The following is a 23,496-nucleotide window of genomic DNA, read 5'->3' as shown; positions in this document are numbered from 1 at the left end:
CTGCTCTCCAATTTTGCTTGTTCAGGAAATTGCCTGCTTGTCATGTTTACTTCAAGACTACTATTTATTGGATGTATTTACTTTTGTTTAGCTTTTTGATTTACCAAAAGACAGTCACTTTAAATAAATAAAAAAATCTTGCCGAATGGATTGCTCTTCCTGAAACATCATTATTATTAATAGCAACAGTTAAGTAATAGTTTGCTTAATTGGATTCCAAAGTCCTTAAATTACTCCATCAAGAATTGTTTATAACTGGTTTCCATGACTTCAGTTTAACACAATTACATGTACACTGTCTGAATCAGCAGTCGCTCTAAAGTTTCTCCAAAGTCGAACCTCACTGATACATGTATAGGTTCAGCACATGACTGGAGTGGCCAGGCCTTTGCAGATCAAAGTTTTTCAAAATTGAGTTTTAAATTATTTGGCATACATAAACTATGTGATTTTGGCATTCATTAACAGAGAAAAATCTGAAATAATTTTTCATCCTGGAGTTATTGTAAATTTGCTTTTTTGTGTAAACTGCTGGACCTCCAGGGTGTGGGAGGGTGGCTTCCAACAGAGCATCATCACAACATTGCTTACTAGTGATTGTTTTCTGTTTGTCCCAGTTGTTGTTTAATCACTTGAGAGGAATAAAAAGAAAATGAAACAAGAACCCTTCAGTTGATCTGCATGGAAGCTAGAAATCTAAATCTATTCATCAATCCCGGACCAACTGCGAACAATTTGCCACACACTATGAGTTGGATGGTATCGACCTGTTTCAACTTATGACACCATCGAGTGCTGCAGTTGGAACAAGCAACCAACAAATTCAGCTGTTCACTAGCACAGTGACTGGACTTGCTGCAAAAGAGATGACCCTTAATTTTCCTGTTCTATCAACTCTTAACACCCCCGAGTGGCGCACACATGTTCTAGACTACCACAATCACAGCCATTGTGATTTTCTACAATTTGGTTGGCCAGTCGGCTACTCGGCTTTCACTCGCTCCATTTCCACTCAGCACAACCACGGCTTCACCCTCTATTGTGCGGAGGTGGTCAACTCTGTCCTGGCCACAGAGTACCTCCTTGGAGCAACATGCGGTCCCTTCTCCAAAAATCCTCTCAGCGTTGACCTGGTAACCTCCCCATTTCACATCACACAGCCGCTCTGAGAAACTGAATTGTTGTCTACCTCTGTTTTTCCACAGTGACTTGGGGAGTGGTTGGGATTCCTACGGATACCTACCTTGGTGCGCTCTTTACCCAACGTCTTCCAGGAGTCAATGCCCTCATCAGGATTATCTGCCAAAAAGGTCAGGGTTGTCATCTCCTCAAGAGGGACTACCTTATTATAGGAAATTAACGATACATGTTATTAACGCGAATTTCAAAAAATCGCGTTAATTTTATGTATGTTTACTTTTTTACTATAAGCATTTGACCAGAACTTTCCCTAAATTCGCGTTAATTTTATTACGCGTAAATTTTGTTTGCGTTGTTAAAATGTCTCGTTATATTCCTATAATAAGGTAAAGCCATGCGTATCACCAACTTTGCATCCTTCTGCATGATTTCCACCTCCACGGATACTGCAACAATGGCTCCCTATATTTGGACATAGCTCTGCCATTCACTCTTCGTTCCTCAGCGATGATGTACCAGTGGATCACCTCTGTGGTCATGTACATGTTTCACTACATGGGTTATCATGATTGTACTAATTACTTTGATGACTTTGGTGGTGCCAACACTCCCCAATAACTCTACCGCAGCCATTAAGGCTTCAGTCATCATCCAATAAAGACTGTCCACAATCCACCGCTATGGTCTTCCTTGCTATTCACCTTGACACCCTTGCTGTGATGATGTCTGTCACCCTGTACGGTTATGCCCTTATTTGTAATCATGCATGCTCTTTGCAATGCATGCTGGGACCTCGTGCTTTCACGAGCGGCCATGTTGATTAAACTTGTGTTGTGTTTACTCTGAGTTCAGTTCTTCCTACGAATACTACATGGTGGCAGCGGTTGTAGACCCTGAAAATGCCTGATTTAGAAGAAGGAACACATCAAGAATTGCTCCCGGCAGCAGGACAAAACCAAACTCAACAAACTCATCCACAACAACCGAGTAAACTTCCACTTCCCACACGATTTGATGGCACGAACGGCTGGCCGAAGACTGCGAGTACGGCTCACTAAAAGTTGGCTTAATCCGAGATCGAATTGTTGTAGGCGTTCTGGACGACTCGTTATCAGATCGACTTCAAGCCAAAGCAGATTTAACCCTCGAAACGGCAGTGCAGATGAGTCGTCAGGCGGAGGCACGAAAGCAAAACAAGATCTTATCCGCGGGAACGTCATCTCTGAAACGGCTACCGACCCTACACGTGTGGATTTAGTGGAAAAGCACAAGCGAGATTCGAAACCGGATCCCGGAGTACGGTCAAACCCCGAACGTAAATGCATGTGGTGTGGCGGACAGCAACACAAGCGGCAATCATGCCCTGCAAAGGATGTCACTTGTAACAGTTGTCACAAAAGAGGTCATTTCCAAGCTGTGTGCCTCTCTAAAAAACAGGCATCAAAGCGCTCATCCGTCAAGAAGTAGCAGGCCTTGAAGAAGTTGAAGTTCCCTTCCTCGGTGAAGTCTACAGCAGCGACGCAGATTTCTGGACCGCCGTTGTGAAGGTGGATGGCCACGAAACACATTTTAAGTTGGATACTGGAGCAGCTGTATCCATTGTCAGTGATCAGGAGCCTTGGCTTAAAGACAACCAAGTAAAGAAATCCCAGCAGATTCTAAGGGGTCCAGGAGGCACCATTCTATCAGTTGTCGGCACCTTTTAAGCCACGTTGACATATGAAGAGCGTCAGATTTCGGAAACTGTGTATGTTTTGAAAGATCAGCTGTACTCCCTCCTTAGCAAGAAAGCCTGTGTCGGCCTCGGGTTAATCTCCCGAATCGGAGAGGTGAACACTCAACCAGCAAACTTCGTTGGAGAATTTCCTCATCTTTTCAGCGGCCTGGGAAAATTGGAAACCAAGTATCAAATCAAGCTTAACCCAGATGTAAAGCCAGTCCGCCTCTACACCCCAAGGAAAATTCCTCACCCATTGTTGCCTAAAGTGAAGAAGGAAATCGACTCTAAGCTCCAACAGGGTGTCATTTCTCCTGTCACTGTTCCCACAGAGTGGTGCTCTGGCATCGTCCCGGTCCCAAAACCCAATGGGCGTGTACGGATCTGTGTAGACCTGACACCACTGAACAAAGCAGTACAGCGTGAAACTCATCTGATTGGTTCTGTTGATGAGAGCCTCGCGATGCTGGGCGAAAGTAAAGTGTTCACAAAATTAGATGCTAATAGTGGTTTCTGGCAAATTCCTCTGGATGAAGAGTCAAAATTGTTGACCACCTTCATCACACCATTTGGCCGCTTTTGCTTCAATCGTTTGCCCTTTGGAATTAGTTCAGCCCCGGAAATATTTCAGCGGACCATGTCAGACATCTTGGAGGGCCTTGACGGAGTCATATGCCGTATGGACGATATCCTTATCCATGGAAGGAACCAGATTGAACATGACGTACGTGTCCGAGCAGTTTTGTTTCGTCTTCAAAAAGCTGGACTGACACTGAACATTCAAAAGTGTGAGTTTTCTCAAGGAAGACTCAAGTTCCTAGGACACATTGTCGATGCCCAGGGTGTCAATGCAGATCCGGAGAAGACAAATGCTATTGGCCAATTTCCAACTCCCAAGAATGTGACAGAACTACAGAGATTCATGGGCATGGTTAACCAACTGGGAAAGTTTGTACCTGGCTTGGCCGACATCAATGCACCCTTACGCCAACTCTTCGCAAAGATAGTGCTTGGTACTGGGGTGAAGCTCAGCAGACAGCATTACAGCAAGTCAAAGAGAAGCTTGCCTCACCTGAAGTCCTTGCGCATTACGACCCTAACCGTGCAACAGTCATTGCTGCAGATGCGTCATCAATAGCAAGGCTGTGCTCTAGCGGTGCCCGGTCGCCTCAGGCGACTAACATTTGCTCTCGGGCGACCAGAAAATAAAACTGGTGGCCCGGCTGGGCACGGCTGGCCCTCTTGTTCGCTGTTCCACACTGTAGTATAGCAGGAAATTGACTGTAAAATTATGTTTTTGCAGATTGATTATGTTTTTCGCAGGAAAATAGCCTTCCACACATTACGGAGTCAAATGTTTACGCTTGCCGGCGCTGTCAAGTTCGTTCCACATGATTTAACACAAGCTTGACTTTGCACGTGACGGACCGCACGAACATTTTAAAAAATATAATAATATGGGTTGAAAATCTTGATTTTTTCTTCGGGATGGTTTAGTTCCCATTTATTTTGGTATATCAATAGTTTTCGTAAGGGCAGTGATTTAGTGTTAGCATGAAATGAAATTCTTCGCACATGCAAATTTCTGCGTCTGGAGATGTTTACAAAGGAATAGATTAATTTAGCGACGACTTGTTGCACTCTAATTAAAGCAAATCTCGATAAAATGTTGTTGTCATTCAGCTTAATGGAATTTATTTGTTTTACAACTTGATTTACTGTGGTAATTTCAAATGAAATTTCTAACGATATTTAATAGAACTTTGGAGATATTTACGCTAATAAAGGAATTTTCGTTGGATATCACAAGTTTGTCAAAATGCGGTGGCCGCTAAAAATAGTAACAATCACTTCGCCGTGTGTGAAATTAAACCCTTGTGAACTGTAAAAAAGATTTTAAATGTAAGATTGTTGGCAGTTCCATAAATTTCTGCATGTTTAAATCAGTCCGTTTCTTTATCAATTGCATGGCTCAGATTATCATTCAAATGGCGGTTCTTTCAGCCGTCACAAGAATAGAAACTCAACCTATTTATAATAAATGTTCTTTCTTAAATTCTTGCGACTTTCCCTTTTTTTTTTAAACTCTCGACAAATAAACCGATCGATGAAACAAGAAAAGCTTGCAATTAATGATTTTAGCCCTAACTTCTCTGGCGTTCTTTTATGAAACTAGATAAAGTAAGAATTAATTTTTTACGAAAAGGTAGAAATTCTAACGTTTTGGCGCGAAAATTTCGATGGGTTTCATATGACAGGCATACTGGAATTCACACTTTTTTGACTCACGATTCACAAAGCCGCTACAGTAAAACTACAGTCGTGTAAATCGTCAACCATGCTGTTGTATGCCCTGAAATTTGCAGGTTCGTCATTAAGATTTACTTATCAGATTTACTAATTAATTTCAGTGGCAGTGAACACTAAATTTTTATTTACGTCTGATACATTTAGAGTTTAAGGCTGTGGAATGACAGTTTCGTTTTTGATACTTATAAGATAATGTATTTGCTTGCTTAAGTAACAAAGAACTTCTGATTGTTGAACTACATATTTGTATGCCATGAAATTTGCAATTTAGTCAATTTTAATGGAAAAAAAAAATGAGACCTGCAACTTGTTTAGGGTTAGACCATAATGTCATCATTCGAAATAAAACCTCTTACAAACTCTCTGTATTAGGTCTGTATTGACAAAAACAATAGAATAGTGAGTGTGAATAGTGAGTGTGCTGTGAAATAAAATCAACAACAAATCTTAATTGGTTGTATGATTTAAATTTATTGTAAATTAATTATTAACTTATTAAACCATGATAATATTAATAAATTAATTAATTGAATAATTAATAAATTGAATAATTAATTAGTTTGGGCGACCAACCCAAAGGGCTGGGCACCCTACCTGGCAGGGTTGGGAGCCCGAAGGGCTCCCAGAAAATTTCCTTAGAGCACAGCCTTGAATAGGACTAGGAGCAGTTCTCCTTCAAATCCAAGATAATGGACAGCGCCGTCCTATCTGTTACATCTCCAGGTCCCTTAGTGATGCTGAAAAGAACTATGGAGTCATCGAGAAAGAAGCGCTTGCCTCAACCTGGGCATGCGAACGCCTTGAAGAGTATGTACTTGGACTCAGGTTTACCCTGGAAACAGATCACAAGCTGCTTGTTCCACTCCTCACAACAACTGACTTGCCCAAGATGCCCCCTAGAATACTGCGCTTCCGTCTGTGAATGATGCGATACAACCCTGAAGTCTTACACGTCCCTGGTAAATGTCAGATTTCAGCTGACGCACTGTCACATACTCCAGCCAGCTCCCCAAACACCACTGACATACAGTTTAATGAGGAGGTTGAAATCTTTGCTAGCTCCACATTGAACCAACTTTCGGCCACCGCTCAGCGCCTCCAAGAGATTATAGAAGCCCAGAGAAATGACGAAGTATGCATGCAAGTCAGAAGGTACTGCCAAGATGGTTGGCCAGTATACATACCCCATCAACCCCTTCTCAAGCCTTACTGGGAGAGCAGAGCTCACTTAGCAGTCGTCGACGATCTTCTCCTCTATGACGAACGCATCGTAATCCCGCCAGCCCTAAGATTAGAAGTACTAGACTGCATCCATCGTGGTCACCTTGGCATTAGCAAATGCCGAGCTAGAGCCAGAATGTCAGTTTGGTGGCCAGGGCTTTCTGCAGCCATCGAAGACATGGTCAAAGCATGCTTCACATGTTCAAAGGAACTTCCAGAACCCAAGGAGCCCTTGATGCCGTCGTCCTTTCCCAGTCGCCCTTGGGAGAGAATTAGCATGGATTTGTTTGAGTATGGGGGACGAACATACCTCATGACTGTTGATTACTATTCCAGATGGGTTGAAATCAAGCGCCTCACAACACAAACTGCAAGTGTGATTGCAGCTTCCAAGGAGCTATTCGCAACCCATGGCATCCCAGACATTGTGATTTCCAACAATGGGCCCTGTTTTAGTGCAGTATCCTTCCAAGAGTTTGCGGCCAGTTATGGGTTTGTCCACACGACTAACTCTCCCAGATATCCTTGAGCCAATGGAGAGGTTGAAAGGGCTGTAAGAACTGTGAAAGGACTGTTAAAGAAGAACGATGACCCCTATCTCGCACTCCTCACCTACCGATCTACTCCCCTGCAAACTGGTCTCTCACCAAGCGAATTACTTATGGGACGAAGACTCCGGACTCAGCTCCCTGTGCTCGAAAAGACATTGACACCCAGAGATTTGAGGAGAGAACGTGAAGAAGTTGTGAAGAAAGAAGAGACCTACAGATCCAACCAAAGGAAAAGCTTTAACCAACGACACCGAGCAAAGGAACTCTTGTCAAAGCAGAGTTATGCCCTTATTTGTAATCATGCATGCTCTTTGCAATGCATGCTGGGACCTCGTGCTTTCATGAGCGGCCATGTTGATTAAACTTGTGTTGTGTTTACTCTGAGTTCAGTTCTTCCTACGAATACTACAAAGAGCTCCTTCACTGCTGTGGCTCTGCTCTTAACCTCACTGATATCCCTTGCTGTGACTTACAATCACTTCTTGGCATCACGTCTTTTGTTACTGCTTGCACTTGCCCTGCCTGCATCTTCATGTCAACTCTCCTCCACACTTTCCATGTTCATTGCTACTCACCCTACTGCCTTCTGTCCAAGTCGGACTTGTGATGGTGGCGTCATTTCCTTCCTTAACAGTGTTTCCATCATCAAGACTTCTCCATGGCTTACCAATCCTAGGCATCTCTCCACCGATGCTTGCAACACTGGGGCTGGTGGTGATTTCCAGGGTCAGTTTTTCTACATGCCATTCCCAGGACTGATCCTCAACCATTTGGGGCTGACATCAATGTGTTGGAGCTACTATTCATCATGGCAGCCCTCAGGTTCAGGGGCTCTGCCTTGTACAGGCCCTGGTTTGTTCTCCAGTGTGACAACAGCAACAGGGTTCTCGTGGCCTCTCGGTATACAACTATCTGTGTGAAATTTGGTTTCTCTCCCCATTTTACGACTTCGAGATTACCACTACATGTATACACATTCCTGGCTGCCACAACACTCTCGCTGATCATCTCAGCCAAAAACACCCCATCACTCCATCCATACCTAAAGGTCTGTGGTAGCACTTGACCTGCCTCAAGTTGCCATTTGGGCCTTATTCTGCACAAATCCAACCTTACTGTTGCATCTGCCATTTTCTTCAGCCCCAGCCACCATCTTGCTCACCGCGATATCAAGTTAACAAAGTCCAAGCAATCATTTTCATTTGTTGGACCAAGACCCAACAACACAAAGAGGGTCCCTTCTGATACCGCTTCCCAGCATTCCCAGCTTCTTTCTCTGCCCCTTGTCTGCTTTGCTGCATTTCTTCACATTAGTTCCGGCTTCCACCACTTCTTTTCTGCCTCCCCATACCATCCGGTGTTCATCTATTGACTTTCTCCATCTACCATGCCTCTCTCAAGCGCCTTATATCAGTCATAGGACTGGATTCTCAGTATTTTCCCCCTCACAACTTCCAGCCAGGTATCCCAGAACATTTGATTAAATTGCTTGGCAACTATCGCTCAGATGCTTTTCGTGTCTACCTGTCTTTGCCTCTAGCAACATGCTCCCAAGTCACTGACATCATGGTGCCTGGACTTTATTTGAACTGTAATTGAACTGTGCTTCGCAAATGAAGTATTCATTTTATTTTCTATGAACGAATGTCCCGGGGGGGGGGGGTACTCAGGATTTCAGGTGACAGGGATGATAAAAGGATTTTTGGGGGGTCAGAAATTTTCCATTCCAGGATTTATTGGGTAGGAAAATTTGGCCAAAAAAGAAAATACTGGAATGGAAAATTTCTAAATTTCTAAATTTGGCAAGTATTTTGTTGGGTGGCTTGATTTAAGTAGAAATTTTTGGGGTATTAAAAAACAATCTAAAGGACAAACAAACGTGTTTTTCTAAAGTTTTTCTTTGTGTTATATCATTCCCCCTTTCTGGAAATGTAAGGATCTGAAATTCAGCGTGGGATATTTTGGGGGTTAATTTTTTGTCCAGGGATTTTTTGGGGGTTAATTTTTGCCCCCATTCGATCATCCTTGTCACTTGAAATCCCAAGTTACCCCCCCCCCCCACCCGCCCCAGTCGAATGTTTCCTCCTTACACAAGTTCATTTATTGGTTTCTCCCTCCCTGTTTATTAACTTCGTTTTATTTTTTTCTGTATATTTTCTAATCACACTTTTGGTCACCAGCTTCCTAGTCTTGTGCTTCATTCCCTTGTTATCCGGTAGGCCTTCAATAGTCTCGTAACCCACCCTTCTTCCCGGGGGCTTCAATTTTTAAGTACTTTTGCCCAAACTTGTCTCCCAATTAATTGATGTGTGTAAGTAGTTTGCACTTTAATTCAGTTAGAAACAGCTCTCGGTTCTTGGTTCTATAAGTTTTATAATAACGTTTAGGTTTAGGTCTCTCCTAAAATTACGAGCCTCTGAGGACAGATTTGCGCAATGCACCCACAAACCTATTCTTTAACCTTTAGAGTTAAGATTAAAGCTATTTGGGTACTTTCTTCACAATAACAGTACATACAAAAAGTAAAGGACATCAATTGAGATGTTACCTCACAAGGGATAATGTCAACAATTATCACATCTTTCTCCTCACTGTTCTGTTCAGGTTCAATATCAGAATTTGTCTCAGAGTCCTACAATGTAAAAGTTGAAATAAGGAGTGGATGTTTATCTGTTATTTTAACCTGATTTCATTATCAATTTATATTTTACATGTACTTAAAAGTTGTTTTTGATATAATTATATAATTCTGCCTAACCCCTTGAATCTATAACTACATGTATACATGCACCACAACTTTCGCAGTTATATCACTTACATGTACATGATAAGAGCCTGAGATTTAGGTCTTTTTGTTTTATCACAATATGCACTGTATGCATGCTACAACATTATTATATACCAGAACATCAACTGAGATGTCACCTTGCAAGAGACCATGTCAAATTGTTTGCCCACTTCATTGTGCACTTGAAGTTCCACATCAGAACCTCTTTCAGACTCCTGACAAATAATTAATAAAAAATAGACATGTATATGTTTCTGGCAAGGCAATTTAAAATTGATTTATTCTGTCATCTTCACCCTCAGGAATTTGAGTTTGGGCCCGAGACACAATTATTTTGCCTCATCCTTAATATTAATTTTTATAAATATTTGAATATCTGTAGTTTAAATGAATGTCTTTTGACGGTGGTGGACAAACACTGACCCCCAGTCCTGGACTCCCCAATGACTACCCATCTACCTTGCTACCCCTAAATGACTCCCCTTAGTCTTTCCGGTGTTCCCTTACTGTGTTGTTTCCTTCACTTCTTCGTCTTTCCCTCTCCGCCATTTTGAATATTACACTATACTCTCTCCTCACGACTCATCTCTCCGCGGAGCTACTCCTCTTTCGCTCGTTCGGGGACTTATTTATCAATCTGTTTCCTCTTGACTAGAGTCATAACTGACGTGTTGATTTTTTTATTTGATTTCTTTAGTGGCTTGCAAGTGATTTTGGTTCAGTACAAGGGTTAACATGATGCATATTGATTTACACTCTACTTTGCATTACCCAGGAAATCCCCGTTGTTGTTGCCATTAGTCCATATTATTTTTACAGTTTAGGGACTTTTACGTTTCAAAACATTTTTCCCTGGTCCGGGCAATGTTTGGGGAGGTATTTTGGACAGGCAAAACTTTTATCTTTTTCTTTTTTCCCATGTTTTTTCTCCTCTGTTTCCTCTTCTCTTGCGTCCTCTCGCTCCTTCTTCTTCTTTCCCTCTCCTTTCTGTTCAGGCTGTGCACATTGTAGTTCCTCTTACTGCCTGTAGTGCGGTTTTTGTGTGGCTCCTCTTCGTTTTTTTTTTTCTTTTTATGGTGGCCCTGGATTGCAGAAAGGGCCTAGGGGTGGGTTGCAGGAAACGTGACAGCCAACACATAGTGTTGCCATGTGCCTTCGAAAGTGGGCTCAACAGTGCATAACGTTTTTTTTTTCCTCCTTCCTACCTCTCCCACTCTGTTTCTTCCTTGCCTTTTTCCTTTTCTTTGTCTCTGTTTCTTTTTTCCTTCTCTTCCCTTCTTTTTCTCTTCTCTCTCTTCTTCTCTCCTTCTTTTTTTTTTTGGTTGTCTCGTCCGCTGCTTGCTCTTTTGGATGTCTACTGAGTGTGGTGCGAGTCTACTGTGTAGAAAGGATGCGTGGTCAAGTATTTCTCTGACAGAAGTCAGGGGAATACTGACATTATTGTCCGCGGCGACCATTGTATGCAGTCATGTCCAGTACCATAAAACTATTATATCCATTGAGTATGGAAGGACATAGACAGATGGTACCAATGTTCTCTCCATTATTATTCGTGGTGAGCCCAAGCAATTCACTGTTGCCCCACATGGTAACCGCAAGGCCAATTCAACACAGTCATATGTCAGGACAAAAAATCTACAAAGAAAGTTGGCAAAGAATGTTGCAGTGTAAGTTCAAACAAGGGCATTATTTCAAACCGTCAAGGAAGTTGGAGGGGTTAGTGGGGCTGCCAGCACTAGCTCCCTTCCTCGAATTACACCCGGCGAAGAACATTAAGCAAAAGTTGGGCCTCACACCTGGCTCATCAACAAAAAGTGCTTGCCCCTTGCTTGCGTGCTGGAACTCAGAAAAGTACATTTCCTGGTTTCATAGAGAAGTTGTCTGTCTACCCACCATAATCTGTACACATAGCAGTTGGATAAATTGTGGTTTTTTGTTGAAAAGCTGGACTTGTTTCTGACTTTTTGAATAACATTTAATTGGACCGTTTGTACTGGTCTCAAATACAAAAACTGCTTTATTTTCCCCTTCATGCATGGGTCCGATTTGTATGTTGACGAAGGAAGAGGCACATATTTATCATTCCTTCACTGTTTGCTTAGAGAAGTCCCCGGTCTATCACAATATCTAATGCAACTGGGACTGACAACGAGGTGGCCCTTCGCAATGCTACAGCTGCAGGGTTCCCCTCTCTGCCTTGCTTGCTACTTGCATAGCAAGAGAAATGTCAAGGCAAAATTGAAGGAACTGGGGGTTTCACAATCTTTAAATAACAAAATTTGCCGAATTTATGCCAAGGAAGTGGATTACTCTGGTCAAATTCAGAGAGCAATTTGACGAGCGAGTAAAATTCTGTTAAATGGGAAACACTTGAGGGTTTAGAAAGAAGAGGCCCCCACAATTTCATTTTCAAAGCTGGAGGATATGAGGGAGAGGATGGCAAAGTACATCTGATCTGGGACTTGGAGATGAGCCATATCACAGAAATCCGAGGCTGTCAACTGATGATTAAGAGTGGAAAATTTGTCCCCCAGGATTGACAAGTTTATTTTCATTTTGCTTTGCAGAGACATTTGAGTTTGAAACTGAAGCAGCATGGTTTGGAATCTCAGAAAAGTGGGAAGTTAAAGAAGGTTACCGTCAGCACCTGCCTAAAGTTTCACATGGGGCAATGACAACAGATGAAAGAAAAGCTTCAATGAAGAGAGTTTCAAAGTTTGCCCAGACGCAGAAATGTAAAGAGTGTCGTGCATTTAAATTTCCGCAAGGTGACCAGTACCAGCTGTGTTACAGGTCAAACCACCTTGTAGGGAACTAGCTGAAGTTATTGCTCCCCTAAATTTTTCTCTGGGGAACTGTTGGAATGTATGACAAGGGTAGAGCAGACGTGAAGAACAAAGAATTTGAAGGTTTCAAGATCATTCCTTGTTGACAGTGGAAGGCCTTTACCCTACACAGTCCAAAGTGCTAATAGTGGCAAGTGTTCTTGTACCTGCTCAGTATTTCAAAGGAACAGTTTGTGTCATCATTGCTTGGTGTGATGAAAACTGGGAAACTTGACAGTCTTGTGTCTATTTTTCTGGGAGAAGTCTTACAAGGATTAAAATATCGCCCTTCTTGGCTCAAATCCACCTAGAAAACGCCAAAAAGTGAAGAAGCGACATAAAGATGAAGGGGACTTTACAGCCAGTACAGTTAAACGAACAATCATAAAACCCTTGTGATAAGAAAAATAGAATACTCACCCAGGCCAGTGCACCACTGGTGCTGGAAGTAGCAGGAGGGATAAAAAAGCTGGTGCCGATACTATCCTTTGAGGGTTTCTCTCTTTGTCGGCGAAACTACTGGAACAAACTGAAGATTAATGTACTGCACTTCACTACAGTGTGCACTCATGCAAGGATTCTCCGTATCAAGTGACAAGGTGGAGGTTTCCAGCCTCAGGGCACTCATCAAGAAAGGTCTTCTTTTTTCACTCTAGGTCCTCCTACATCATAAAAATTTCCTACTTTCTCCCTACTATTTTGAGTACTAGCTGGGAGATTGCTTTGATGATTTTTTGTTTGCTTCTCCTTATTCTGACTTGTTGTATAGTTTGTGATTAGGAGAAAATTGATGCAATCACTGTTGGAGCTTAAAGGGTAACTTGATTGCCTGGCTTATGAATAATTTTTGTCACTTATGATACGAATTCCGGGGTGGTCTTGCTGGAACTGTTTCAGTGTTAGGGCACCTCTCATTCATTGAGTGACTAGGAGAGATATTTATTTTTTTTTTCCCCTCCCCACTTTTTTTCATTATAGACCTTATATTTTTCGGTCTGTGTTCTTAGGTCTCTGTATCTCTTTCTTTTTCCCTTTCCTCCCTTGTCGGCCTCTGCATCCCTATTTTTACTCTCTCGTCTCTCCTTTTTTCTCCATTTTCTTATTTATCCCTATTTATAAAAGTTTGATCTTCTGTAGTGCAGTGGTTCTCTGTGCGCGATATTTTGTCTCGCTTCGTTAGCGGTTCCATTAGTATATATATTCATGCGGCTAGAGGGATACGTACGGCTTGAAAATAAAAAGGTAAGACGTGAGTGCAAATTATGTGCGTATAAAACATCTATAGTGGTACACACTGGAATAGTACTTTAAGGGGTAGTCCATTTTTTAGGGGTAGTCCATTTTAGGTAGTCCATTTGGGTAGTCCATTGGGGTAGTCCATGGACTGGGGGTCGTGTTTTGTCCACCACCGTCTTTTGACTTTCATATCAACAAATGATACTGAAGTGATATATATATATTAATAATAAGGACTTTTCAAGGAAAAAAATACACTGTAAATTTCAAGTGCTTAAGGTGGTACTGGAGGCTAATTTTATAATTTTTGGTGCATTTTCTTTGCTGTTGAAATTGGCAAAATAGTTTACCATATGGTGCAAAATTTGCCTCACTGACACCAAATTTTATGTGTGCCAAGTCCAAAAATTAATATTTGTCAAAGACAACTGCCAGTCTGCTGGACATTTTATTAAGGTTTACAATCTAGAGCATTTAACTTAGTGTAATGAATTTCGACTTGAACTGCCAATTTAACGACACAGATAGCAAAGCGAAAGGACATTGTAACCTGAACCTTATCAACCTAGTAAAATGGCCCAGCTCACAACAAGTCTCTCGTAGCTCAGTTGGTTAGAGCGCCCAACCGGTATCTGGGAGGCCGTTTTTTCCCCGGGGGGATTTTTTTTTTTTTTTTTTTCTTTTTTTTTTTTTTATTTTTTTTTAATTTTTTTTATTATTTTTTATTTTTTTTTTTTTTTTTTTTTTTTTATTTTTTTTTTTTTTTTTTTATATTTTTATAAAAATTTAATATTGAAATTTATTTAAATTGGGTTTGGGAAAAAATTTACCAAATAAAAGAGGGGATTTTTTTAGAATTTTTAGAAAAAAAAAGAAGACAATAAAGGGTAAAAAAGATAGTGAACCCTTTTATAATTTGGGCATCAAAAATCACTCTTCCAGAAACAACAACAAGAGGCCTTATATTTCAAAACCATATAATAATACTAACCTCTAATGTAACTGACCCAAGTTCTTTCTCAAACAGATATTTAAATTTTGGTAGAACATCTGGTTCTTTTAGTAGCTGTACTGCACCACAGTGTACAGGTATCTGCAAAGTTCAAACTTCAAAGTCTTAACTTTTGAGGGTATCTGTGTTCAGTTAATGGTTTAGTGTTTGCATCTGGGTTGTGTGGTCTACTGCAGGTTTGAGTGTGGCTGGGGTCAAAATTAAGAAAAACATTTTAATCTCAGTGCCTGTCTCCACCAAGAAGCAAAAGGGAAGCCAGAAAAGGCAGTAACTACTGATGGACTAGCTAGACTTAGGGTTACACACGATGAAAAATTATACAAGTTTTTTTTTCAGAATTTTGGTATCTTTTAGGGGTCTAAAATAGCTTGAGTCACGCCCAGATTGGTCTCTTTTAGGGGTTCATTTCAAAATTTCCGACGAGCATCCCCGTCCATTTAATATGGGAGTCTCCCCCCCAGATGTTAGTGGATAATAATTTTAGCAATTTTTTTTCTGAGCAAGATTTATTGACTATTAAAGGTCAAATGAACAGAAATTTCGATTTTTGTTATTTTTAACCCATGTGTTTATTAAGAGCCAAATAAACATAGCCCAAAGTTTCAAAGCAATCGGTCATTACATCGCAGAGTTATTGCAAGTTAAAAAATGCTTTTTTTAGGCTGTCATAATCGTAGAGTGCTCAGAAAAATTGTCGGAAAAATTGTTGGAAATAAAAACTTGTGACGTCATAATTGGTGTTTTTGAAGACGACCGCAGACCGATTCCGCAGACGGCACCTTAAAATTTAAATAAATGTGTTAAGTGACATTTCAAGCAGTTATTTCATTCTGTTCGGCCGTTTTTCAGTGGATTGATTGTTGGTTGTTTTTTAGAGAGGCTCATTATTTTTTAAATAGAATAGCTAAAGCACAAAAATAGCTTAAAGTTTTGTTTGCTGTCGTTTTGCATGTCATGTGAGACATAGGTAGAATGCATGCTGGTATGAAAACAAACAGGAATCTCTATTGTTCTTTCTCATTAGCATTTAACGTTAATGAGCAGAATTATCTGCACGGGCGTTAACTATGCACGTGCGTTTTGATTTTTGGTACACTTCAAAGCTGTTCTCTGCCTAACAAAAACGTGAAATGACGCAATTCTGCGTATTTTGGACAACGTCAGCCATGACGGCTAATTTTTGGTTTTTCTATTTGGGGTTGAACGCTTTCTTCGAATATTCGGCAGGAGCTAGTTCTTAAAGCAATAAATAAGCAGAACGCGTCTGGAAAGTAAAATATAAATTTATTTTGCACCAGACGTTGTCGTTGAAGTTGGCGTCGGTGCGGTCTGCGGTCGTCTTCAAAAACACCAATTATGACATCACAAACTCGTTCCATTCCTTCCATTTCAGTGCGCAGTCATTCAAAAACGTTTCGTGAAGCTTTCGGAAATCTTCGTATTTTTTGCTGTAATTCACACTTTAAGGCTCGGAAAGCAAAATTTTTTCTTAATTTTACTCAATAATGGATAGTTTTAGCGTTTGGTTGGTTAAAATGGCATTTTGAAATTTCTGTTCATTTGACCTTTAAATTTAGTGATTTTCTGAAAAATGAAAAAAATGAGCAAAACAGTTTTAATGACTTTATATGTAGCTAAGATGGAAATAAATGTACAAGAAACAGTTATTTGGGATTGAACAAACAATCATTATCATTGTTAAAAAGAACAAAGTTGAAAATGTCAGAAAATGGGTCCTTGTCAGGGAAAGCAGTCTTGCCCTCCATGTTGGCAGTAGTCCTGGCTCTCTCCCAACCCTTCTTAATTGTTGTCCGGCCACTTTTCCTCTGGGGGGGGGATACTTAATTTGACCAAGACAAATTTTAGCGAGTTCTATATTTGGCGATACTCGCCCAACTCACTAAAATCGCCCAAATTAGTAGCCACTATCAATAGTAACCTTAAAGGGGCAGTGTCAACGAGATTTAGTGCTACTTGAAAATTCAATGAAGGTGTTGGTATTAATTGGAAATCCAATAATAGTGGCCTGGCCTTAGCTTCCTAAAACATACTGTACTAGTCATGAAAATTGTTAAAAGTCGTGTGGCTGTGGATTGGTAGGAAGAAAGTGGCCTAAAACTTGAAAAAGTGGGGCAAACGTTTTCAAGTTGGCAGTGTCACTTGGGAGAAAATCACATTAAAACCATTGATTAGGGATTATTTCACATCTTGGAGAATCAATGCCTTTCTTTTATTTTTTAAAGGTTATTTTGTTGACCAGTGAGTGTACCCTCACAGTTCTAGCATTGTTTACACAGAACTTAGAAGACTTCTCGTGAGATTGTCTCCTTAAAAACCTTCGCGAATCTGATTGCATAAGTAAAGTACAAAGGAAATTACGTAGTTCATTCAATCTAATTTAGCTCGCTTTATGCATGCATTCATGCTAATTAATGAGCAAAAACACTACCCTTGGCCTCTATAACCTTTATTTCTACGATGAAGTAAAACGAGAGAAATCTCCACGGAAAGCTTACACCGGTAAACGTAAATTTAATAGCGATGACAATGTTACGCCATATAAGCTAACATGTAACCCGAGACTTAGCGCAATCCAACGAGCTAGTGGCTTACATTTTTCAATTCACGATTAAATTATAGGCTTTGTTGATCAGCTACTAAATTATTCCTTAAACCAACGTGGAAGATTTTAAAACGAAAAGAGTTTGCAAAAGCACAGAGAACCCATCGAAGATTAAGCTTACGTTAAGCTCAGCTTTGGAGCGAGCTCCGAGCTTCACGCTTCGAGCGCCATGTGAGATAATTTTGCTGTTTAAGCGATCGCCGGCGTATCACATCTTTGAAGAAATTTACCACCAAAATAATCTTCGATATATACTTGGCATAGCAGACAGCAAAAAGATTATTGTATGTGGGCGAAAAATCGACAAGAAGGTCCCCAAATAAAATTGTAAAGGCTCACCTGAGTCAGAACATAGGCCATCTTGTTCGCCGACTGAAGATTGAATGAAGTGGCGGGAAATATTCATTTACGAGCGCGCCGGCTATGACTTCCCGAGATGCATCATTTCCCGCGAATAATAGCGGGTGCTGTCACGCAACCCCGGACCCCCCCCGCGCGCGTGCTATATGGATGTCGAAAACGTTTCGAGTATTGTTTTTGGGAGTGGAGTGGAAATTGGAATAAAGTAGAAATTAAAATACGACGGTCATCAACATAGACAGGAGCTTACATAGAACGATATTGATATTGATCATCACGGTATTTATAATTATGTCAGATATGTAACTGATGCGGGGCTGACTGCGATGCTAGCTTTGGGGATAACACAGGGAACACAGGGGGAAGAGGGTCTCACAAAATGGCCACAGTCGTAGCCAGAGTGACCACAACATAATAATAATAATAATAATAATAATAATAAAAAAAAAAAAAAAAAAAGTAGTCATTCTCAGAGTGCTCTCAACAATCCCACACGTCTCTCTTCTTCACGTTTCTTCTCACAGACTCAGGAGATCAATCGTTGTTAGAGCGCTTGCTTCCGCAATGCATATGTCCACAGTGTTTGGTTCGAGACATAGTCAATGGAAGGTACAGGAGGTATCTGCTCGACACCAAAGCGATGAGAGGGGCGGAAGTTAGCAGCGACCATCATCTTGTACTGGCAAGGGTGAAACTGAAATTGTACAGAGAGGAAACTGTATGACACATTGAAACTCGGGGACCAGCAAGTCAAAGAGCAGTTCTGTATTAAAGTCAGAAACAGATTCAAAGGACTGGTCAACAACGAGGACGACAGTTATGAGGATGATAGTCCCGGGGGGGACTCCCTTTAAGGGACGGGGATGCTCGTCGGTTTTGGCCCCTGGACCAATCTGGGCGTGGCTCGCTTGCCCCTAGATCCAATTCTGGAGAACTTTTTGTTTTTCTTCGTGTCACCCTCGCCCTACGGCTACCTTTGTCATTTTCGTCTTTTCCCCCACCCTGCGAGACCCAGTCCGATTTTCCCCTGCGAGACGACGAGCTCCCCGTCACTCTCATGTCCCCCCCCCGATGATAGTATTGAGCAGGGCTTTTTGCAGTCGAAGAATGTTTACAATTGGTGCAGAGGCTGTCTTCGGAGAAAGGAGGAGGATCAAATGGCTAATGAATGAAGAGGAAATCCTTGAAAGATGGAAGGAGTATTTTGATGAAGAAATAAATGAAAGAACTGAACTCTGAACTCTGCCAGAACTGATGTAACAAGCAACATCGCCCCTGTTGCTGCACAGAAACTACCAGAAATAATAACATAAGAAATACAGTCGACTACCGATAACTCGAACCCTCGCTGACTCGAACCAAAATCGATTTCCCTTGAACTTCTGTCATATATTCACTTAGCCTGCGAACAGGCTCCCGAGTACGCGAGCGGAAGAGCGGGGCCTGGTGGGGTCCGCCGCTCGCTTCGTTTGCGGAAACCCCCACTCGGGAGCCTGTTCGCAGGCTAATATTTCAGATATTTACTGTAATTTTACCCTCGTAACTCGACCCTCGATGCTCGATCTCCCGCTACTCAACCAATTTTCGTTTCCCTTCGGTCATTTTCCTTTATTTCCCTCGCTCCTTTCTTCATCTCATATCGCGACAAGTCACACAGTGTCTGTGACCAACGTTGAATTTATTTTGAATCTGACAACATACACGAATCGGCCGTCCTCGAAACGCCCCTCAACACTCTGTGCCACACCATTGACGTGCTACAGTTCAGTTTGTTTGTGGAGGTTGATCCGATTCTTTCTCCAGCGTTGAAGGATTATTGCCAGGACGAAGTACTGGCAATTTTTTGAAAAAGTAAATCGGCATAAACTCTGCTCCCAGCAGTAGCGACCCAGTAGCCTATAGCGTTGTTCTCTTTGAAACCTGCAACGTTCGCAGCTGATTCGCTTTGTTTTACGTTACGTTCCGTTCTGTCTATACAGTGATTTAGAAATTTATTGTTCCTTTTTCTTTTGCTTTAATTAAATATGTTTAAAATGTACACTGGTCTACACTGTACGAATAGAAAATCAGTAAACACCGTTTTTTCCTTATAATAATTATAATAATAATAATAATAATAATAATAATAACTTTATTATTTCTATAGCGCATCCATCATTTGATCTTGCGCTCCCTTTTCATTCTTGTTCTTGTACGCACAAATTCAATATGAGTGCGTGCTCTTTGTCCAGCTCTCAGATCATCTGGGGGGCGTTCCACAAGGGTCAGCGGCGGGGCCCTGTCTCCTGTGTCTTCTTCTCTGGCTGATCCGGTCATTCGTTTTCAACTCCCGATAACTCGAACCATTTTCAATTTCCCTTAAAGGTTCGAGTTATCGGGGGTCGACTGTATCGAAAGCTCAGCGCAGTAAGAGGTGCCATATCACGACTACAGAACAGGAAGAGCCCAGGAATGGACTCCATCAGTGCAGAGCCGATTATAATGAATGCATGCAAGACACGCTCCATAAGCTCTTCAACAAGATCATGGCGGAGCAGAAGGTCCCATCAGACTGGAGAAGATTGCTCATTGTGAAAATCCCGAAGAAAGGGAATTTGCATAGGCGTACGAGGCGGGGGGGGGCGGGGGGCTGCGCCCCCCCGTGCCTTTTCGGGCTGCCTGTTCGGGCCGCCTGGTGGCTGAGTCTGTCACATTCTTCACATTCTCGGAGTTTGGTCGACTGGTTCGTCCATCTCTCTCTCTTCGTTCCTCCCTTTCTTCGTTTCCTCTCGTCCCTCGTTGTTCCTCGCTTCCCGCGTTGCGCGGGCGCCTCGCTGTCGTGTGGTTCTCGCTCGGGCTGGCTGCCGCCCTCTCCTGTTTGCCGCTCGTTCGCCGGGACCATGTTTGGCTCTCGATTTTTTTTTGCTGCTGGTGATTTGTCCGACTCGTGCATGCACCTTCGGCTCGATCTCTTCGGGTTCCCCATCCATTTTCGGCAAGGTCTCCCCCCCCAGGACCGAAGGTCGGTCGCCTATGTGAATTTGACCATACCTGACAACTACTCTCCTATCAGTGCCATCGAAGATCTGCAGAATTCTAATTGACAGAATTAAGAAGGGTGTAGATGAGACGCTGCGACAAGAACAGTCCAGATTCGGACAAGAAAAGAGAACAATGGAACAGATATTCACACACGAAACATCGATCCTTAAGCAGTGTATGAAATGACAGGCCCCAATTTACGTGAACTTTGTTGACTTCCGAAAAGCCTTTGACAGCGTCATCAGAGAAAAGTTATGGTCCATAATTGGCAGAAATACTTCACTCCTAGCATATACATCATCATCATAAAAAATCAGAGCTCAAGATGCGTCCTTGAAGGCAAAAGAACAGCAGACTGGTTTGAGGTGAGAAGTGGTGTGAAACACAGCTGTGTCATGTCTGACTTCAGTGTTCATGCCGGAGCGTACTTGTCGATTGGGTAACGAAAAATACGCTTGTTAAAAGAAGAGGGCTGCGTTGGAACCTCACCACCGTTCTAGAAGATCTGGAATACGCAGATGATATAGCACTCTAAGCAAGCAGGCATAGCTAGCGACATGCAGGAAAAGACATCCCGCCTCCACGATACGGCTGAGGTTGTTACTCGGCGTAGCATTAACCCCAGCATAACCAAGAGTATGCGCCTGAATTGTAAGAAGAGCGATCCCATCACTGTTGAGGGCAACCAACTGGAAGACGTCGAAGCATTCCCATACCTTGGTGCAATGCTAGACAAGCACGGTGAAACGGAGGCAGACATTAAGCGAAGACAGGCCCTCGCTGGAAATTCTTTCGCTACACAAAAGCCCCTATGAAAGTCATCAAACTACAGCTCTCAAACCAAACTGCGCATTTTTAACGCCAATGCAGTGGCCGTCCTATTGTGTCTAACGGGCAGAGATGTGGAGAACCGCCACCGCAGACATGAACAAACTGGATACCTCAGTTTCACAGGAAATGCATGAGAAAGATACTCAGACTTCTGGCCAAATCAAATATCAAACAAACGAAGAATTGAATCATCTGACCAACCCACAGCTATTTTCTGTAAAGATAAAGATACGAAGATGGAAATGGATCGGACACGTCCTACGAAGAGGTGGCAATTGCAATAACATGACCAGAACTGCACTGAACTGGGCACCAGAAGGGTATAGAAGGCGAGGCAGACCGCGAGTGACCTTAAGGAGAAGTGTGGAGAGGAAGCGGGAAGAAATGGGATGGAATTCGTGGGCGGGTGCAACAATAGCTGCGAAAGATCGATAGGGGTAGAAAGCTATTTTGAATGGCCTCAAACGTCCTCCGGGGCGCGAAGAGGTTAAGGTGGCTCGATCGGATTTTTGAGTGACGATACCTTTCAACTTTGAGCAACTTGTATGTCACCGTGAACAATCTGACTGAAAATCAATCAATATAGCTGTACTAAAGAAAGATGAAAGTTTCGAATGAGATATAGCCTGCGAGCAGGCTCACCTTGGGGCACACATGAGAGCTACAGAAGAGCGGCGAAGCCGCGACACGACACGTGAGCGGCGTCAGCCGCGAGTGAGCCTGCATTGATCTCTGCTAATTATTCACTTCCACCCCGGAAACCGCAGGAACACTGATAAGTCAATTAAGTTTCACCGGAAATAAGTTTGACAGGAACGTTGACAGCGAATAAGCCTGATAGTTTCAGATTTATCGGGAAAATTTCCAATGCAAACTTTTCATAATATCGGTTGTGAATTCTACACCGAAGAAATAAAGCAAGCGTTGAAAAAAACCTGTTCTTCCTTCGGTTAGAGATTTCTGCCGACTGTGTGCGTGTTCGTTAAAAGTCCAATATGGAGAGTCGGCTTGTGTGATCGCAACAGAAAATTTCTTTCAAGCGTCAAAGCAGAAAGGTTTCGTCGGTGTTATCCTTGCTTAACTGTGCTAATATGTTGGTTTACAAGTGATAGCCTCCGCGAATAAGTCCGATAGAGTTTGCCAGTCTTGTACACGGAAAATAAGAAATATGCACGAGCTGAACTTTCGTTTGTAGCTAAAGCGCTGCGGAAAGGGAAATCGAATGCGAAGAAAGCGAAGACCGATTCAAGCAAAACGGCGAGTACATCTCGGTTCATCAACAAACTTTCAACAGCGTATGCTGTTCCTTTTTTAGAATAGCAGAAACAGACTAGAACTTCGCTGAAACATTAGAAATACACGCACTCGACTCTCTCTCTATAATATTACTGATTGTTGACGACTGATTTGCGACAACCCGCGGCAAACTGAACGACTCCATGGGGATCTGATCGCACCTCATCAAACAAAACAGATTGACAGTTTTCTCACCTTTCTCGCCTTTCGACCAATGGTATTTCACTTTGCTCAGGCAAAGCAGAAATGAAAAATATACAGAGATCAAAGCAGGCTCACTTTATTGGCGCCACTCCCCGCAGTTATCGCGCTACGCTCGCCACTCGCGTGTGCCCCAAGGTATATTCGCGCGTGCCCCTACGTGAGCCTGCTCGCAGGCTAAATGAGATAAGTTTCGTCGAAATCGGAGTAACCATAGCAACATAATGACGTCACCACCCATTTTACACGAGACCGATTTTCTTGTGAAAAACAGCGCAATGTTTACCTGAATTAAGGTCGCGGGGGATATATTCAGCATGAATAAATTCATGAAGCGAAATTTTGCTTGACCTGCATCTTTTAA

General features: G+C 42.2%; 1 protein-coding gene across 1 annotated transcript in view; it reads right to left on the bottom strand.

Moving 5' to 3' along the window:
* Nucleotides 1-17,816, bottom strand: part of LOC144640852 (uncharacterized) — a 28,029-nt gene extending 10,213 nt beyond the window's left edge. Inside the window, exons 1-4 of the mRNA XM_078499917.1 lie at nt 17,763-17,816; nt 14,780-14,881; nt 9,865-9,942; nt 9,488-9,571 (exon numbers count right to left, since the gene is read on the bottom strand). Coding sequence (XP_078356043.1) covers nt 9,488-9,571; nt 9,865-9,942; nt 14,780-14,881; nt 17,763-17,783 — 285 coding nt within the window. The 5' untranslated portion in view covers nt 17,784-17,816. The remainder of the gene's footprint in view (nt 1-9,487; nt 9,572-9,864; nt 9,943-14,779; nt 14,882-17,762) is intronic.
* Between the last annotated feature and the right edge of the window lie 5,680 nt (nt 17,817-23,496).

The sequence above is a fragment of the Oculina patagonica genome, chromosome 2, assembly GCF_052425735.1.
Source record: "Oculina patagonica isolate OP01 chromosome 2, crgOcupat, whole genome shotgun sequence".
Taxonomy (NCBI): domain Eukaryota; kingdom Metazoa; phylum Cnidaria; class Anthozoa; order Scleractinia; family Oculinidae; genus Oculina; species Oculina patagonica.
This window is presented reverse-complemented; position numbering and strand designations above follow the sequence as displayed.